This window comes from Dromaius novaehollandiae, chromosome 11 (genome assembly GCF_036370855.1).
Source record: "Dromaius novaehollandiae isolate bDroNov1 chromosome 11, bDroNov1.hap1, whole genome shotgun sequence".
Lineage (NCBI taxonomy): Eukaryota > Metazoa > Chordata > Aves > Casuariiformes > Dromaiidae > Dromaius > Dromaius novaehollandiae.
In genome coordinates, this window is record NC_088108.1 from 14,410,262 (window position 1) to 14,429,927 (window position 19,666).

The 19,666-nt window shown below is 53.7% G+C and overlaps 1 protein-coding gene across 5 annotated transcripts in view; it reads left to right on the forward strand.

The window, feature by feature from the left end:
• The first annotated feature begins 632 nt into the window (after nt 1-632).
• GABRA3 (gamma-aminobutyric acid type A receptor subunit alpha3) overlaps nt 633-19,666 on the forward strand; it is an 83,943-nt gene continuing 64,909 nt past the window's right edge. For 4 of the 5 annotated variants that reach the window (XR_010391042.1, XR_010391043.1, XM_064518270.1 and 1 more), the window contains exons 1-3: nt 633-754; nt 10,535-10,665; nt 14,810-14,931. Coding sequence is in view for 3 of the 5 variants with exons in the window: in XM_064518270.1 (XP_064374340.1) it covers nt 10,577-10,665; nt 14,810-14,931 (211 nt within the window). In the remaining 2 variants the exon portion in view is untranslated. The remainder of the gene's footprint in view (nt 755-10,534; nt 10,666-14,809; nt 14,932-19,666) is intronic. The other variant, XM_064518271.1, reaches the window with a different exon arrangement.

Below are 19,666 nucleotides of genomic sequence, written 5' to 3' on the forward strand. Positions count from 1 at the left end.
CAGGGATAGTATATTTTGAGTGTGCCTTGCTGTCAGCTTTTGTCTTCCCAGCTCACCACCGTGCAGCTCGGCAAAGCCTTTCCAGCCCAGGCAGCTCCGGCCGGCACGGCTTGCGCTACCCTTCCTCTGGGATCCCCGCACCGCCACGCTGAATGGTCCTTCTTTCCACTGCCTGTCCCTTGCTGCGTGTTAACCTCTCTTCCTCCTCCTTCCGAATGCGTCTCTGCGTGCCGTTTTATCGCAACGCAAACCTCGGCAACCCCAAGTTGCGGGCCAAACTTCGGAGCCCCGGCCTGGGGCCAGGCCGCGCAGCCCGCTCCGCGGCGGGGTCTCTCGGCTGCGCGGGGGGGCAGCGCTGCTTGCGCGGGGGGTGCGGGGCAGCCCCGGCCGACCCCAGCGCCGGGGGCAGCGTCCCCCTTCAACAGGTAGCTGTCGGGAGCCGCCGCTGCCCGCGCTGCGGGGAGGCAGCTCCGCACAAAGCGGGCGGTTAAACCCTCCTCCGGAGCGCGGGGGGGGGGGGGGGGAGGAGGAGGAGGAGGAGGAAGGCGGAGGGAAGCTGCTCCCCTCCCTCCCTCCCTCCGCTCCTCACTCCGCGCCGCGGCCGGAGGAGCGCGCAGGCGGCGGCTGGCAGCCCGGCCGGGCGGCGGGCTCGGGGCGCGCAGCCCCGCGGTGCGGTGCGGTGCGGAGCGGTGCGGAGCGGTGCGCGCAGCCCCGCGACGCGGCGCGGGCCCCGGCCGCCCCCGCTGGGGCAGCGGTGAGTGGGCGCGGCGGGCGCGGGTTCGAGTCCTGCTGCCCCGGGCGCTGCCCGGCTGCGGCGCGGGAGCGGGGCGCGCTGCGCGGAGCTGCGATAGCCGCCCCGGCGGGTGGGCGATGGGGGCTGCGGGGGCCGTGCGCACCCCGGCGGGCATCGGGCTCCCGGGTGCTGCCGCGGCCCCCCCCCCCCCCCGGCTCGGCTATTGTCTGCGGGGCGGGGAACAATGGGGGGCGCGGGGCCGCTGCCCGACCGGCCCCGGGGAGGGGGCTCCGCCGCGGCGCCCCCGCAGCTGCGGGCGGCGGCCGCGGTGCCCGATCCCCGCCGCGACTCCGAGGCAGAGTGGGCTGCCCCGGCGCCGGGCCCGCTCGGTGCTTGCGGAGTGGCCCCCCGGAAAGGGGGGACCCCCGGGGCGGGCGCCTGGGCAGCGCCCCGGGCTTTGCTCGCAGCCTGTGCGATGGCAGCAGGTTAAGGAGTGGGAAGAGGTGTAAGAGGCTGTGATGGAGAATGTCTGGATGAGGATGATGCTGACCCCAGTTCCTAGAGCAGGATGGCAAAAATAGGGGAAAGGTTTAGAAGGGAGAACAGTGTAGTAAAGCAAAGCCAAATTTTCCCCCGAATCCTGCAGCCAGGCCTGATAAGCACCGATGCTGCATCAGGAGGGAAGGAACCCCCCTTTTCTTTTCCCTTTCCCTCCCAAAGGGACTTTGCAGAGCTGCAAGCTCTGAGGCTGGGGAGGGAGGAAAGGGAAAGGGGCTCCAGATGCTCCCCCCTCCCCCGGAGTTACTGGGACTGTGATATGGATCTTTCAAAAGGAGTAGCGTAATGTAATTTAGCATTAGATAGTCTTCACTGCAATATTTATCCATTGTTCCTTGTTCTGCCTTCTGCCAGAGCAATTCTTGTCTGGACTAGAGAAGTATAATTGAAGCAATAGTTCATTTCCCTGGCCAGTTGCATTCTTAGTCTCTCCCCCGAATCTGCTGGCTGGTTGCAAATGCAGCAGCATCCTCAGGCAGAAACAGGGACCCTCTGGTGAGACTCCTGTTCTCATGGGCCAGCTGGCAAGAGCAGCTCTGAGTCACTGCTCACCTCAGTCGTTTTTATAGTGGCAAAAGAGCAGGCTTGTTCCCTAACCTCTGGGTCATCTGATTTCCATATGGGGAGTGTGAAAAAGAAATATAACAGGTGGTAAGGCAGGTCCAGCCCACAACTAGAAGATGCTGGGTACAGTTCAGGCAAGTTCTCTCTGTCGTGTGTCTCTTAACTTTCTTTATCATGGAGGATAAAGGATCTGATGCTGTTGTTCTGGCAGAGTTTGCTTGCTTGCCTGCCCTTCAGACTGTCCCTGTGGCGTTTGGGTCCCCTATAACACACGTGCACCCGTGCACAGAGGCAGGAGAGTGCAAACCCTACACCCCTGCTCTTTTCCAAGAGCCATCGGAACAGCTGGAGGGGTAGTGGCTGCACCTGGGTCCGGTCGCACGTGCCTGCCTGGAGGCTGCATGCTCTCCCCGGGAATCGGCTCTGGGTTTGTAGTACGCAGCAAGGAGCTCGGTGCGTGGGTATGCACAGATGCATTCTCTGCACTGCTGCGAGACTCGCTCAGCGCTGGCAGATTGCTGCCTTTCCTTGTTTCTGGAGCTTTTTTTTCCTTTTTTTTCTTTCTTTTTTTTTTTTTTTTTTTTTTGTAAGTCTGCATCATATAGCTTTCCTCTTTCTGTTCCTTCTCCTTTCCTTTCTTCCTCTTTTTCTGTAGGCTGCTACCTGTCCCACTTCCCACTCACCTTCTCCTTCCTCTTTTTCTGCTTAATCCATTCTTTTTCATCAGTTTCTTGTTCTCTAAGTAGACCTTGTCCTCTTCAGTTTGCTCCCTCTCAGCACTAGAGAAGAAGCCCAGCCCCTCATCTCAGTAGGAGTATTCCTGCCAACTGTTTACAAAAAGTAGCACAATACCCAGGCTGAATGCTGACATAATTACATACCCAGCCAGAGAGTGTAGTAAATAATCCTGCCTTTCAAGCTTTTGCCCAGTGGTGAGTCTTTTGCCTTCTCCTTCGCCCCTGGGCTAAATGTATTATACTTGGCTTGCATTTACTTACATTCTGGAAACACTAAGTCAGCACAGTCAGTGCACATATACATGGTACCGAAGTGAACATACATTGATGACTGACATCATATGTATGTACTGTGCGTGCATGCATTGCATGTCTGAATATGCATCATACAGCACTGTTCTTGTTCTGGCTTTAGCAATAGTGCTTTGGAAACGCAAGGTCTGCGAAGGAATTATTGTTGAATTGTAGATATTGTACCACCAGCGAAGGAAACATAGCTGTGGGGGTGAAGGTCAAGAACACCAGCAAAGCGTGCAGCGTTGGCTGGCTGAATTTGCGTGGTCAGGGTGCTAGATAGATTTCCAGGGTTTTGCATACGCACACATTATGATTGCAGGCTGTGGGTATTCCCAGCACTGTTGTATTTCCAGTTGTGCTTGTGAGCTCGAGTCTGTCTGCGGTTGCTTTGGTTGTGAGTCAGTCTGTCTGCAGTTGCAGTAGCTGTGAATCAGTGTCTGCCTGTAATTATGTGGGTGAATCAGTGTTGGCTTGTTACACTTGTGAGTGCAAATGGTTTCCTGTAGCAGTTGTGGGTGTGAATCACTCTCCACAGTCCCTCTGGATGTGTTTTCGAGTAGAGAGATGCAGTACTGGGACTAGTTTTGTTTTGATGAGAAAAATTGTCAAGCAGCTTCTTGTTTTGAAAAATTAAAGCTGGTTTTGAGTTGGGCACAGAGCTTGTTTAACTGTCACCAGCCTCCTGCAGAAGAGATCCAGTTTAAGGCTTGCTCTCAAGATTTCTATGTTGCTGTGAACCTTTAATTTCGCTTGTGCCTCCTGTTTTGAGTGTCCTCTTCTCCTGGCATCTCTTGCAGAGCTGCAGACAAGGCGTTTGGTAACGGTCACATGGGCTTCGTACCTTATTTGTGTGGCAGATCCTTGGGAGGGTTGTTTATGGCTTGTGCAGTGTGTTTTTGGGGACTAGTCAATGTGCCTCTCTCAGATAGGAAAGCACAAATGTTTCTGTGCTAGTGAGTTGAAAGGAAGACTCTGGCTCTTCTGCCATGTGCCTCTTGCTGTGAGCCAGCGCTGCTTCTGTACGCAGACAGTAAACAGCAAGTTTGATTCTGGTAGATAGAGGTACTGCCGCCTGTTTCTTGTCCTCCAATTCTCATGAATGCTCTTGCAGCTTTGGCTTTCCAGGGTGCATCTATGCAGCACAGGGCCGTGCTGGACGGGGAGCCCAGGCCGGGACAGATGGACTGGCTCGGATGGTGGGAGCAGAATGCTCCCCTCGGTCCAGGCGGCAAACCCAGCTTTCTCCCTGCGCTCGCTGGTGCCGGCAGTGTGGCTACGCTGGTGTGGCTGGATCGTGTCCAGTGCATGTGCCGGCCGCTGTGTCCCTGCACCGTTGTGTGGTGTATGTGTGTGTCCCAGGGGACCTTAGAGCAAAGGGCAGCGAAGAGCCAGCGGGACGAAGGTCCTGTCAAACACCTGGGATGCCTTATTCTGCTGTTCCCAGGCTGCCAGGCAAACCAGGTCTGCTCATTGCTCCCCTCTTCCCCTAAATAAAAAGATAGCTTTGATCCAAGTGACAGCCCTTTCTAGCTGAAATTATTGAGAACTGAAGCAAAACCTCCCCAAAGGGGAGAGAGCACAGCATGTCCATCTCCTGCGTTTATTGCTGCTGCAGCACAGAGCACTTGCTGACTGCCCGTCTCTGCAGAGAGCTTGGAGCTTTACCCAGAACGGGAGCTGGAAGAGGCGTAGCTGTGATCACCACAAGGCTAGTGTTTCCACAGAGGATCGTGGTGGTGAGGCACAGTATCCTATAAAGATATTGCGAGTTGGACGATTTTGGAGTCCTTGAGAGATGTCGGAGGACCTATCTTGAAGCCTGGGACATGTTTTGCAGAGGCTCCAGTGCAGTGAGGAAGGGCTTTAAGGAGCCGCTTGTGCTGTGCAAATGCACCTGACCTACAGGATGAGTATGCAGGTGCTGTGAAGTCACCTAGCGTGCTCTGCTTGGATGTGCCAGCGCAGAGGTGGGTGGATGGGCTTGGCACCTGGATCTGCCTCCTCTCCCTGTGTGGAAGTGCTTGTATCTGGGGCTCTGGACTGAGGCTGCCTCTACTTCCAAGTCTGTTTTCCAGCTAGCGTCCTGCATCTAATTCCTCTCTGGACAGCCCGCCCAGAGATACCTGATGTGGCAACCACGCAGAGCCCCTGCGGGCCTGGGGGCTGTGATGTTAAGGGAGCTGTAGGTGCTTGGCACTCCGACAGCTGAGGCTGCTTCCACTGGTGCTTGTCACGTGGGCACGCTGGCCTGACCACGCTGCATACACACAGCATTGCTGGTGCAGTAGCAGGGGCAGATGTGTCCTTTGGGCTGCTGCTTCATGAATGCCAACTGCATGATGAGGCCATAACTAAGTGAATCAGATTTCTCCCTTGGCCACATATTTTTCCAAGGGTCAATAACTTGGGAGAGATGCAAATGTGACTGCCTCACAGATGCCCGCATACGTCCAAGTGGATCTGTGCACCTCTATCTCTTCGTTCCTTTTCCATTACTTGCAGTCTCCATCTCTCTGGGCTGATCTCCCAGGTTTTTTGCAAGCCGTACCTTTCAGTCTCCAGCTCTAGAGCACTATCTGTCTTTCCCTTGTCAGCAGTAAGCCTGTGCTAATCACTCTTTCCTAGGAAGGCATTTCAGAATATTTAATGGCTTCTGGAATAAGGATTTCTGGAAAGATCAAGCCCACTATACAAAATCAGGATATACCCAATGTTCATATATGACTAGGGGACCTTGCTGGTCTAAAAGGTACCAGCACCTTTACGGTTCCCAGACCCTCATAGGAAAAGAGATTGGAGTGTGTTTCTGCCTGGGGGAGGGGAGAAAGAGGCTTTTCCAGGTCTGCATTCCAAAACTGCACCTTGAGCAGGGAGGCTGTATCTCTTGGAGGTGTTGCTTTGCTATGATGCCCCAGAGATTGGACAGACTACATGTGTTGGAGAGGAGTGGGTATGTTTATGATGCCTTTAGGTACTGATTATAAAGAGACCTGCCAAAATCCAGACTGCACTGAACTGTAAACTTCAACTATTGCTGAATTCCAGCTGCCAAGTGTTAGCAGGGCTCCTCAGGAAATCTGCATTTGATTCAGCTGTGGAGGTTACCAGCAACTGCAGAATTGGTGATGAATGCATGTGCTAACTGTGCCATTAAGAAATGAGCAATGGGCAGATGGAGGAAGTGCGGAGCTGCTCTGAAGGCGCACTGCCCTGACAGACTCCATCTTGTGAAGGCATAGAAGGGACCCAGAAGTTATAGGGCGATGTTCTTTAAGTTGCGTGAAAGAGGAGTCAGTCTAGGGAACTGTACCAACCTCTTCCGGTACAAAAATCTCAGCCTTTGCGTTCTGCTTTTTTCTTCACAGATACTATGCAGTTTCCTTTCAGTCAAGGCCTAATAAGAGATTTGAGGATCTTTTTTCTTCCTCGGGACTATTACCATCCAATTAGCAGGCCTTAGCACTGGTACATGCAGTTATAAATACACACTCCCTGCATCACCCCTGCATCCTTCCTTCCCTCAGAGGATCAGGGATCCCTGCAGGTATTTCAGATCAAGATGTTGACTGTTTTGGAGCCTTCCTGGATGGAAAACTGATGGCTGAATAGCATTTTGCTTAAGCATCTCCCGCCAGGGCAGCCCCAGTTCAGGCTGGAGGCTCCCCGGCGCTGCTTTTCCCGCAGGCAGAGCCGTGGGTGTTTCGGTTCCCTGTCTGCGCTGGAGAGATCGCGGCTGAGCGCCGAGTGGCTCCTCGCTGCCTTGTCTGCCTCCAGCGGTGGCTGCTCTGGGGCAGGGCCTCTCCAAGAGCCACTCTTGTGCTTAAAACCTGGGGAGCCCAGTTACTGGTCTGACACCAGGCTGGGTGTTAACACGCAGCCGGTCCAGAAGCCTTGCCCCTACTGAGGCTGTGCGGGCAGCAGCTGTCAGGCTTACAGAGCACTGAACCAGCGGAGGTTTTGCCTAACCCTGCAGTTGGCAGAGGGAGCCCCAGAGCTGGGGAGAGGCGGCGGTGGGAGCTGTTGTGCCATGGTGATCACACGAGGCTTTGTCTAAGCTGCACGTGCATGGGGAGATGTGAAAGATCCCCTAAACCATACGAAAGGTGAAAAACACCTCATCTGTGAAGGCCTCCTTGCACCCTCCAGAGTGTGACCCTGCTTGAGCAGTGGGGCTGGACTAGGTGATCTCCAGAGGTCCCTTCCAGCCTCAGCCCTCCTGTGGTTTTGTGTGCAGGCACGAGGGTGGTGCGCGGCAGCGCCGGAAGGGCCGTCGTTCCCGGGAAGGCTGCCCTGGGCAGCAGGCGGGCTGCAGCTCTCCCGGCGCTGCCCGGCCAGCCCCCCCTCGGGGTCACAAGGCTGCCGGTCTTTGTTGCTTGAACGGTTGTTAAAGCCCCTGTGTTAGTCAGAAATGTCAGCCGTGATCCTCAGGACTGGGTCTGCTTCTCAGCCCATCTCTGTCTTTAAGCAGAAGCATAAGAGAACAGAAGAGCGAGGAAGCTGAATGCAACACAGCCTGTTCTCTCTGGTTCCCCTGGTAAAACTATGAAAGAAGAACCAAAGGAAAGAGAGGGAGAGAGAAAACAGTGCCAGGCTATTTTCCATGCTGTGCAGTCCTTCCTGAGTCCACAGGAACAGCTTTCCAGTAACAAACCATCCACCCGTGTAGTCTCACGCCCCACCTTGCCAGCATCCCCTGTGCCAGAAAATGGAGCTGTGGCTGGCAAAGTAGCCCCGGGGCAAGGGGCAGAAGCTGCTTTTTTCTCAGGGCAGGTGTACAGAACTGGTTCTGATGTTTGATGTGAGACTTGAGCACATATTTAACTTTACTTAGGCAGCCCTGTTATCCTTGGCTAGTGCCTTCCTCAGCAGGACTGTGCAAATGCCAGTTCAGCTGTTCACCTCCCTGTAATAACGAATGAAGGTGGCACAGATGAGGTTTGGTGGGACCATGATTGCTGTGATCTTCTCAGTACAAACAGGCAGGTTAAACCAGGGAAGGGGCAAGTAGTTCCTGCTTTTGTCACTGTTCCTGGCCGAAACTCGGAATTACCCTGCTGCCTTGTTGTCTGGTCCTCTTTTGTGTTAGCCGCTCTGTCCCACGGTTGTCCCGGTCTTGAATCTGCAAAAGACAATCCAAGATGTCCCAGAGGACAGAAGAGCTTCTGCAGAGCCAGGAGGCACCTGCTGCAGAATAGGAGAGTCCTGGTTTGTGTGCGTATCACTAGTCAAAAACTGCTGTCGGTGCAAATTCTGCCCAAACAAATTCTTGAAATCAACAGTTGAATGGGAAAGTGTTGATTTCAATGCAACTTTTCAATGGGGGGGAGGGAGGGAGGACAGCAGTGTTTTTTGCTTTTGGCTAGTGTTTGAAATTGCCTTAGAAAAAATATTTTAATTAAATCGTATTGTACAATATGCAAGTTAAAGTGAATTGAAAGGATAAAGTTGAAAGGAAATCTGTTGAGGGAGCTGCTAATTGAAGGAGTTTTGAATTTGTCTTGTAAGAAACATCAACATTTTAGTTCTCCTTGTTCTGATTTGGAACGAGTCTCCCCTAACTGTTGGAGTTTCCCACTGAGCAGATGTTCAGTTCCTAATTTGTGCTTTATCAGCAAATACTTCAATTTCCAAGACTGTGTCCCTTCCCAGCTGGAGGAGCCAGCAAAGCCTTGGTGAGTCAGGGCTCGCCTCTGCCAGCAGCATAGATAGACCCGTGCCCAGATGCTCCTGCAGCCGCAGTTAGGAGTTTGCTCCTTTGGCAGTGTGAGGGCTGCACTTCCTTAGGTAACATCCTGATTAAATAAGCCCCCAAATCCCCTGATAAATGCTCACGCATTAAATTAATCCATGCACTGATATTTGCTGAGGCTTTAAGTGAGTAATGGGGAGGAAAATAAAGGCAACGTATGCCTCTGAAATACGCTCTATGCAAAGGCGACACCAGGGCCCAATGCAATTTTTCCTGTGCCTACTGCTAGTGAATAACTCGCCAGAAAAAAACCTGGGGTGGGTGAGTAAGAGCTTGTGGTGTCTGGCTTTTATTTTTCTGCTTGCATGGCAGCTGACATATGTCCTCTTAGAGCCGTACTGAGCTGAACAGCAGGGATTATGTGCTGCATCCAGGAGAACTGTAGGGCCAGAGCATTGCAGGGTGACCATGAGGTAGCTAAATGCAGAGTTGCGATATAACACACAGCATCTGGGTGATGCAGGAAAGCCGGTCAGCAGTTGATCAGGTTTAGGAGCACTGGGAAGATGCTTCCCAGTTCCCTTCGCTCTGGCCAGCATGAGTAACGTACAAGTGCCTGCTGGCACGGCGGGTTCAGCGCAGATCACTGCTTAGCCCAGGATGCGTTTGCAGAGGCGCGGAGCTGCCTGGCTGGCGAGAGGGCTCTGTCCCTGCAGAGACCATAATCTGGATAGAGGCGTGTTTAGCACGGTGGCCTCCTGACCCTGCCGTGCCGCTGCTTGCCGGAGGCAGAGGGCTTTATTCTCACCTTATCTATAGTTAGCGTGTTTGTACTGGAGCTCTTTGCACCTCTTGGCACATTGAAGGGAGGAAAAAAAAGATTTTTGGCAGCTCCTTTTCAGCAGTCAGTGGCCAGAGGTTCATGCCCGATAGTTGTGCCTGGCCGCTGCAGATTTGAGCCCCCCCCGGGCTGCATTGCCCGGTGTGCCTGATGTGAGGTGTCACGGAGCGGATATGTCACAACGAGCTGTGTTTGTGCTGGCTGCTGCTTGGCAGCACTGTTCCAAGGTGCAGCAACGTAATGAGATACATAAAAGAGAAAAGGCAGTTAAGTGTGCAATAACATCACAATAAAAGTAAAACTGAGCATTAATGAAAAATCTGAACACACTATAAATGTGGTGCAGTCAAACGCTCCCACTACCCTGGGCCTCAGCATGTGAACTTGATAATAATTCCTGGCAGTGTCATCACCAGGACGAAGTGAGGGCCTAACTGTCTGGAAAAAGACACTTGGAAAATGTGGATTTGAGATGTCAGGAAAGCTTCTGCTGTGTGGGTGTCCCCAAGCTGGCGTGGACAGGGGAGCAGGGCAGGAGGTGATGGTCCCCTGTGGCTGGGGTCCGTATGAGGCAAAGGCACACTGGGATGATAGCAGTCACTTTGGAAGTGTTTTTTTTTCCATTGCTGGAAGGTGCTGAAGGCCCTTGGGAGCTGCTGGATGTGGCGTGAACGTGGGTGTGCGTGTGCGTGCACATGCCTGTGCCATGCAGGCCTTCCCGGCTCCATCCGTAGCGGTGTCGGGCTGCTCCTGCCACAGCGACGTGGCCAGGAGCCGTGTTTGCTGCATCCTCGCAAGACTTGGCCAGCTTGCAACTGGGCAAGAAGGACTGGATCAGTGTCTGTAGAGGGGGTAAAAGGCAGGGAGGTGGTTTATCTCAGACGCTTGGCTTTGCTCCCGTGCTGCACGCTCTGGGGCCAGTGGTGAGCGGGGGGTGGCGCTGCCTTTGGTCGCTCCGTGGTCTTTGGGACGTCAAACACCAGACCCCAGAAATGCTGACTTCTGGCTACCTGAGCAAAACACCGTTTGGGTGACCTGCTGGGGAAAAAGTGGAAGAAGTTGGTTGCTTTCCTCCTAGTAAATAATAAAACCTCTTTTCTCCTCTCTGCCCCCAGCAGGTGCTGGAGACGCTGCGGCCCCGCTGCCCCGTGGAGGCCATGGCGCTGCTGCTCCCGGGACCGGCACCGCTCCCGCTCGCCAGCCTGGGCGTCCTGCTCCTGGTCACTGCTCTCCCTGCCGACGCCGGGTAAGGCGGCAAGAGCCTGCGCCCTTCCCCGGGGCCGGCGGTCCCCCGCTGAGCCTCGTCCCCCTTCCCTCCGAGGCCTGCTGGTGCCTCGCTTCAGCTGGCCTCCCCCGGGGGGGGGGGGGGGGGGAAGGAGCGGGAGGAGCGGGAGGAGCAGTGGCCGCCTCTCCCTGCTGCTGGGGCTCCCGCGTCTCTGGTGGCCAGGAAACGTGACACGTGGCCCTCCTCCCTGTCCCCGTGCCTCTCGCCTGGGGACGGCGCGCTCCCTCGCCACGGAGCTCGCTGATGTACGTTAGCGTTATTTGAGGTCCTGTGGAGGCAGGTGCTATATGCTGAGGAGACATGCAAATAATACATGACTTATATATATTAAAAAAAAAAAAAAAGCTTAAAAGCCTTGAGCATGCCAGGTGCAGACACACAAACTGTCTGCTGAGTACACGTCCAGCAGCAATCAAAGATTTTAGCGTATGAAAGAGTGTCTGTGCTGCCCCTCTCCCTTAACCCTTCTGCGTGCAGTCATCCATCCAGGCGCGCCCTCCGCCCGACTCTCGCCGGCCCCCTTCCTCTGCCTGCCCCTGTCCGTGCACGGGCAAACGCGTCCTGCGCACACCGGGACGTGGCTCCAGTCCCACGCCGCCCCTGCGGCAGCACGTGCCTGGGGATCGCTGCCCGGCTGTGTCCCGGGGCCCGCGGCAGGGCTCGCACCGCGTGCGGCCACGCGTCCTGTCCACGGTGCCTGCCGGGCGGCCCACTGCTCCCACCGGCCCCGCCACGGTTCTGCCAGCTCGTCCCTCCCCGGCCCCTATCTCCCATTGCGCAGGGAAGGCTCCGGTCGGCTCCGGGATTCGTTTCCTTGATTGAATACGAGGAGACCCTCGTTAGTGTGCCGCTGTGGGAGCCGGCTCCCCGGAGAGCGTGCGCGCAGGGAGAGGTAATGACTTCTACCTGAGCCTCTCCTAATTAAATTCACTTAAACCTCTTTCTTAAGTTAAAAGCCTAAGGGCTTTTAATTATTTTAAAACCATGAGCCACATATAACTACATATAACTTCGCAGTTCCTTTGCCTTCTTTGCTGGGGCTTTGCCAGGGATAAATGAGACCCGTTTTCCCCCTCGCTAAAGGGCAGCTTTGGCTCTGTGTTAAGATGAGCTGAGCCCCTCCAGGCTGCAGCTGGACCGGGGAAGTGCCATAGATCAGTGCAGGGGGAGACGCTGCTGGCTGTTCCCCGTCATCTCCGTTCCCTCTCCCTGCCTGCACCGCTTTTCCCTGGTCCCTTCTGGGCAAATCCCATGGCGCTCATGCTGAAGTCAATCTCCGTGTGGGGCTAAGTAAAACAGTTTTGAAATTTGTAAACTCATTTCCCCCACTGCTGCTGAGCCTCCACCAGGAGTTCCTTCACACAAATCTGCCCTCTTGCTCTTTATATTACAGGAAATTTCTAAAGATAGCTTATGAAACATTAACGAGTGAGCTTTCATGAGCAAGCTAGCTATTCATAAGTTACAGGGTGTTGCATACCCATCAGCAGACACTGGTACAGATCGCTTTTAACCATGGTGTCGTTGAATGCGGTACAGTGCAAGCTTCACCAGCTCCGGTCGGCGTTTGCTGGGATTCCTCAAAATTGTACTTCTCCGCAGAGAGCCGAGATATTTTCAGTTTGTTTTGCGCTCGATGCCAGAGGGAAAGCGAAAATCACTGTTTCGTTCTGAATGGGTGGTCTCAAAAGCTGTGATGCCGTTCATAATGCTGAAGTGCTTTGATGTTTCAGAGCTGACATATTGCCTGGGAGCTGGAGGTTGCTGTTTTCTCCACTGTGCCTTATGGGAGCTGTAGTTTGAGCACTTCGTGCCCTCATTTGGCTTTTGTTGGCTGAGCTTTGTGGCGTGAACACTTCTCCCGGGACAGTGGGGGTTGCCTGGCTAAAAACTGGAGAAGCCTAATGAGAAGTGGGATCTGATCCCTGGGGAAATGGACCTCAAGCACTTGAAATGCAATCTCCTCAAGTGTTTGGTCACTGATGCAGATGCAAATTAATGCCAAACTTGCCCCAAATGGAATATTTCAATTAGGTTCAGCATGCTGAATAGTTTTGATTCAGTCTGACACTAAAAATACCCACAGCCTTCCCCTCTTCCATTTTTTTCTGGTAGAAAATATATATATTTTTTTTCTTTTCGAGGCTGGATTTTCTGTTGGGAAAACGTGTGGATAGACACCTCTGAGCCAGCTCTGCTACTTCTCACCCCTGCTAACCCTTCACAGAGTGTTTGCAGATAGACCTGTGATGTCAAGGGTAACCAGTCTGAGCAGAGGGGTACTGCAGGATTAAGCGTTGACCTGCTTAGCTGGTATTCCCCCTTCCTTTTCCCCCCGCCCAATTGCCTCCTGGTTTCTGCTTTTTCCTGCCCAGAAACTTCGAAATACGACACAACAGAGGGGTTTTTAGTATGTATAATCAGACGAGTGTCTCTTGAGAGAATGTTTCCTGTGAAGTTTTTGGATCGCAGCTGCCACAGCTGCAATTTGTGGCAACTCAGAGGTTGGGAGAGACCTTCACTTTCCGGAAACATGCCCAAATCCTCGCGAGCCCCTCCGGTCACTCTGAGCTGTGGCCGTGGGGATTTCGCTGGGCGAGAAGTCACTTCCCCAAGCCGGGGGCTTGTCCCGCGTGCGCAGCGGAGCCGTCGGAGAGGGAGGAGACGGGCCGGAGCAGAGCGCTCCTGGGGCTGCCGGCGCCTCCCGAGCCGGCCCGCGGTGGGGGGCCAGCCCAATGGGCGCCCGGGTTCGGTCGGTGCCTCTGTGGCTTTTGCTGTGTTTGCTCATGTGAATCAAGGCGATGCTCCCCTGTCACTTACGTCCCCGGCAGCAGCACGGCGCGGCCCGCCAGCCCTGCTGCCCCCACCTGAGGAGGCCCCTGAGCCGCTGCTGGCGAGCCGTCGGCCCCGGCAGCCTGTCGTCCTGCCTGGCTGGGTTTCTGCAGCGGTCGCGCTGCCTGTCTACGCTGCGTCGTCTCTTTTGCCTTTGTTGGTGTCTCTTTTTTTCCCTTTTCCATCTTTCCTGCGGCGTCTCTAGGTTTTTCTTGTGGTTTTCTGTGTTACTTGATCTGCCCTTTCCATTTGGTTTGGTCCTAACGGCTATTTCTGCTGGGGAACGCTGTGCTGGGAGCCGCAGGACTTTCCGAGAGGCTTTACAGCTGCACAGCGCGGGTCTCTGGGCTGTCGAGATGCTTCCAGCCTCTTCTCTTAGAGACGGCTGGTTTCCACAGGATTTGTAGGCTCCTGTCTTGTTGATTGAAAGGACGATGCAAAATGCAAATGTGTTATTTGAACCTCTTGGGCTTGCAGAATTGCATTGGAGATTTTGTTTGGTGAGACAAGTTTTGTTTGAGAAATTTGCTACTTATTTTGTTCCACCTGGGGTAGAAAATACTCTGAGGAAATCATCTTATTTGGGGGCTTCCAGGCTTCTTGCATCGAACAGAGATAGGAACATGAAAACTCATTTGATTTTATAAACAGGGAAGGTTCACCAAACTACAGAAACGGTTCACAGGGAGTTTTAATGATGGATTCAAGCTCCCAGCCTGCTTTACTTATTTCCTATTTTTCTGCCTGCCTCCCCTCCGAGCAGGAGCAGGGTAATTGAGAATTACTTGATATGGTAAATAACTCGCCCAGTAAACGACTGGCATCGTTTATGCCACGTCTCCTACAAGGAGAAGCTGGCACTGGAATAACTGAGGTTTGCAAAGCCTCTGGCTCCTAAGGTTTTCTCTCTCAGGGTGCTGGCTGAGGGGTGCAGGGGCAGGGTGTCCTTAAAAACAGGGCTCCGAGACCGTGCCCTGTGGTGCCGCTCGTGCGGAGCGCGGGAGCTCGGGGAGGGGAGCTGCGGGACCCTTCAGCCTTCTCGGTGGTGGCCGAGGCGGGGACGGGAGTGGATTTGGGGCTCCCTGCGACAAGTCTCGTACATGCGTCACCCTGCCGCGGGCGTGCTGCATCCTGCAGTCCAAGGCCACGCCGCAGTGGCAGGCCGTGGCGTGAACAGGCATCCTTTTATTTTCAGTTTAAGTGCTCAGAGCAGGTAAAGAATAGGTTTCTCTTCTGATTGTATTTTTTCTCTCCTTTTTTCCCCGTGTGCCAGGCTTTCGCAGAAGCATGTTTCAGACGTTGTTGATGACAGCAAAGATAACATCACCATTTTCACCCGCATCCTGGACAGGCTGTTGGATGGATACGACAACCGCCTGAGGCCTGGGCTCGGAGGTCAGTTGAGTGGAGGGGATGATGTTTTCTACTGCATAGTTTTAGAAACAAGTGTCTACACAGATGAGACTTGGAGGCATTTTTAACGAGCCCGATCCTGCAGGGAGGAGAGGCTGTTTCAGTGCCGCAGCCAGTCTGTTGCTGGTTTCCCCGTTTTCAGTCCGTGCTATCTCATGCTTTGATATTTTGTGAGAGGAGAGGTGCAAGTCTCTACAACTGTTGTGGCCTTCTGTGATGTTACATTGATAGACTTGTAGATGGAGCAAATATAATACTTATTTCCACTACTTTTATGGTGTTTAGCATTTCATAAATTATGACACCTCCAGTTTGCAGGACCTTCAACTCATGCTGCATCGTTCTTACCAAAAGGCATCAGTGGGGTTTGCTGCAGAGCTTTTCCCTTAATATCTGTTCAGCTGTTTCCTATTTAGCAGTTACCTGGGGAATTGTTCTCTGAGTGTGGGTGTAGTACCGGCCAGTCAGACTGACTCCGGTGTGTCCTGAGGTGGCTCTAGTGTCCCTACCACTATTGCTACTGCTGCTAAGTTTCTCTGCAAGCTCCCGCAGATGTGTAAGGTGCTTTAGAAAGGTAAGCAAAACCATAGTAGTCACCTTCCTTTCCTTCCTTCCAGTGCTTGCGATGTGCACGTAGCGTGAGATAAGGAGGTGGAAGCAACAGGGGGATGTGTGAGGAAGATGAACGTGAGCTTTCTTGGTGAGATGAGTGAGTTAGTGAGGCTTGGACATGCTCAATTATCTTGGTGGGTTTTTTTCCTGGGGCATTGCCCTAAGATGCCTTTCTCTCTTCCCAGCTCATTGCCACTTGCGTGCTGTGGCCCGTTGCCTCTCGTCGGTCTAGGAGTGCTTTAGCCCCAAGCAGACACCATGCAAAATCTAGGCGAGGAGGGTTTCTCCAGTGAGCATCCTTACCCCTGATAGCCTGCCAGGCTGCAGGGCCCAGAAGGGAGGGGATTACTGTATCTGCATAGGCCATCCATCAGGTTTATTGCTTTTGTTGCTTGTTTCTTTCTCCAGAATTAACTGCAGTCCTACTAATAGCTTTGCTTCCTCAAGTCTCCCCAATGGCTGTAATGATTTAACTGAAATGAGTGCTGAAAGGGGACTGAGGGGCATTTATGTTCACTCTAGGCTCAGTTGCAGACAGCCCCCCTTCCCCCATGCAAAGCGTTAACAGGAGGACTCCCAGGAGCCCCCTTGCTGTGGAAGTTAAAACCTTCCTTGGAACGTCTCTGCTCTGATGCTTTAGATCCTTTAATGGTGTGCTTAACATAATAAATTGCCTTTGCCTGAACCAGACCTCCTGTGTTCAGTCAAAGACCGCTTTCACCCCCTCTCTCTCCTCGTGGGGGACTCTTGCAGCAGCACCAGGTGGGAGGTTTGGACAGAGGCTGGGGGGACTCTGGGCTGGCAGTGAGTTGTCCTCAGTATGCGAGTGTGTATGGGGGAGTTCGGCTAGCCAGGCTTCCTCCACCCGTAGCCGGATCTGCTTCCTCCCTGGGTCTGGCATCTCATTCCTTGGAGGTCTGTCAGGGACCACTGCCAGGACAGGCACCAGAGAGACCTCGCACAGTGCCTCTGGTGACTCGAGAAGCAGAAATGATCCTATTGCAGACTGTAGAGAGACTTAGCAGTTAATCAGATGTTTTGGGGTAGTGGTCAGAAAAGATGGGCTCCTGTTCTCCCAGGTTAGCTGAGCGCTGTGAAAGGGATCGGTTTGCTTCTGTTTAAATTAGTGACTGCACTACTAGTTGATTCAGTGACTTACAAGGTCCTTTGGTGTAGTGATGAGACAGCAATGCGCAGTCCCTGCAGACCTGCCGCTGGCTCTCCCCATGTTCCTTCAGGAATATCTTCCCCTTGCTTTTCTTTCTCAGACACCAGGAGAAAGCGTTCATTGGTGTTTGTGGAAAGGGCAGATGTCACGGTGTTGCTGTGCCTGTGCACAGGCTGATTGGAAGAGGGCCCGACTGAACTAGTGGGTAGCTGGGAAGCAGGATGTGCAGGCTCACTCCTTAGCCTCAGTTTCCCAGTTTTCTAAATAGAAGAAAATGGTGCCTGTCCCCTAGGTCGTGGTGATGTCCAGCTGCTGTGTATTGAGAATGTAAAAATCCTCCCAAGAAAGTCAATAAAGTAGTACAGAGTACTAATTATTCATTATCATTGGAAACGTAAATGGACAGATGGGCAAATCTCCAAGTTCTGGCCTCTGAAAAGCTATTTTGAAGGGAAGCAGTGGCCCATTAATAAAAACTGAAATCTCGTTACAGTGCCCATGCACAAGGGGATAAGTCAACCTTTTTAAAAAGGCCTTTGGAGCCCCGAGTTCACAACCTGGCCACGTGGCACGGTGCGGCAGCAACTGGGGCTGCGGTAATTGGGACGCGCTGTGCAGGGTGGCTGCCTGGAGGGACCGGGGGCGGGAGGGCTGGCCCAGCACCCGGGGGGACGGGGATGGCTGCGTGGAGCCCAGGACTGCTGGAGCGATGGCTGGAAAGTCGTGCGTGGTCTGCCTGTGGCTCCTGCAGAGCAGGAGCTAGAAGAGTGAGAGGGAAGGAAGTGAGAGCAAGGCAGTGGTGCCACCATCTGATGTTTAGCATGGTGTGAAATGTTTGCAAACTCCCTGCAAAGATGTAGAGGTCCATTTGAAAAACATTCGGTCAGGATATGAAGCAGCGAGCGTGGTGTGAGGCCGCAGGCCACCTCTCCCTGCGGCACGGTGCCTTGTGCACCTGGGCTGCCCGTCTCCCACGTTTGGCAGAGCCTTTTGCTTGCACGCCTGGAACCGAGCAATGTTTGTTTAGGCTTTGGGGAAAAAGATTGTGTAAGCAACAGAGTGTTGATGTGGTGACTTCTCCCCTCAAGATAGCCTCTTTGTATTTATTTCCTTATCCTCTCTGTTTTCACCATCTGCTGCCACCCACTCTAATAGCTCCCATGCCAGAGCTCCTCTTCCTACTGGGATGCCGCCGAAGCGAGCTGAAGCATACCAGTGCCGAGGCTGCTCGCGAGCGCCTGGGGCTGCAGAGCCAGCCCCGGGGCGGCAGCTCTGCGCTGGGCTGCTGCTTCTGTCCGCAGACGGGGCTCTGGCATCCTCTCGAGTGCACAGCCCGTGATTGCGTCTTTGCGGTCTCGACGGCACGTGGAGGTGTGGAGTGCTCTCGGTGCTGGGTTACAGAAAGGAAAGGCTGTTCACTCCAGAGAGCGGGGAAGCGTTTGCCAGCCCCCTTCTTCTGCAGGGCAGGGGAGGATGGAGCCGCACGGCCCGTGGCAACCGGCTCGGCACCAGGAATGCCGCCTAAGCACCAGTGGCTGTCCTTCCTATGGAGGGCAGGTCCTGACCATGCAAGCCCGTCCGAGCTGGGGCTAGCATAGCAGGGAAATCACATCGGGAAACCTTGTCTCCTCCTTGGATCCCTTGCTGTCCAAGCCCAGGGGCCTCGCTGGCTGTCCTCGCCCACGGGACCCAATGACGAGGGGATGGCCACGTTGCAGGGCTGTGAGAGAACCTCCAGTCGAAGAATAAGGCCTGGGTACGTGAAAACGTTGCTATGTGGGCTGAGGTGAGCCATTCCTGTAGGAAGCTTTGCAGCGCACTCTGCAGATCCTGGATCATGCACTTGCTATAAAGCGCCTTTCCGTGCTGTGCAGTGCAGAGGGTGCTCTGTGTCAGTGGGGGACGTAACTCTTTATGTCACTAAGGAGAAGTTTTCAGTGGTTGGTATGAGGCTTTCCCTCTGCCATTGCCTTTTCAGGTGTCTCCTGTCTTTGCCAGGTCAGGAGGGAGCTGGCTAGCTCTGAGGGACAAAGTTGGGTCTTCTGCTGAGGTGGAAGGGCCCCATGATCACTGAAATGTAGTTTGGGCTTGGAAAAAGGTAGCTGAATAAATAGATCATGTTATGGGACTCAGATGGAGTGGGGAGGAGAGGAAGGAGCTGTCAGTGGATAACCTGTGTTTCCCCTGGGAAAGCACAGTGCAGATTGGTTTTTAAGTCAGAAGAGGAACAGAAATGGACCCTGAGGGAATGGAGACATCTGTTGTAATGGCCAACCTTGCAGAATAAAAAAAGTCTCCCAGTGAGAGCATTCTTATGGACAGTCCTGGCCTCTTTCCTACTCTGGGGCTGTGAGATCATGCGGATCTTCTGCCCTGCCCCACGGCAGCGCGGCCTGAAGAGGCTGTGGTGAGGGGCAAATCTATTTATAGATCTCAAATCCTCTTTGCTGCTGGGACTCGCTGTAGATCTAGCATGCAGAGGGCTTCATGTTGAACGTGGAGGTTGCCTTGCTTTCAAGAGTCAGAGAGGAGATGTGGCTATAGAATGAGTAAAACTGGCTGAGAAAGAAGGAGACATTGTGTACCCAAAAGGAAAGGATGGTCAGGACGTGGGACATGAGAGGTGGGACCCGGAGTGGCCCTCAGAGAATGACTGACGCACAACCCCCCATATAGTCTTGTGCTGCTTACTATAAAGAGTAATAGGAGTTTTTGCAGCCCTTACACCGCTGGTGTGGTGCCTTGCACCATTATCCTGAGAGGAGTTGCAGTGCCAGTGACTGGATTTTTGGGGTTCAGTGTTGGTCCTCATGCAGCTTTCCCTCTTGAGCTTTATTTCTTAGATGGGGAAGTTTGGGTCCATTGTGCTGCAGCCTAAACACAACCAGCTTGTAAATGTTTAGGAAGGGATGTGAGGGAAGATTTGCCAGATTTGTC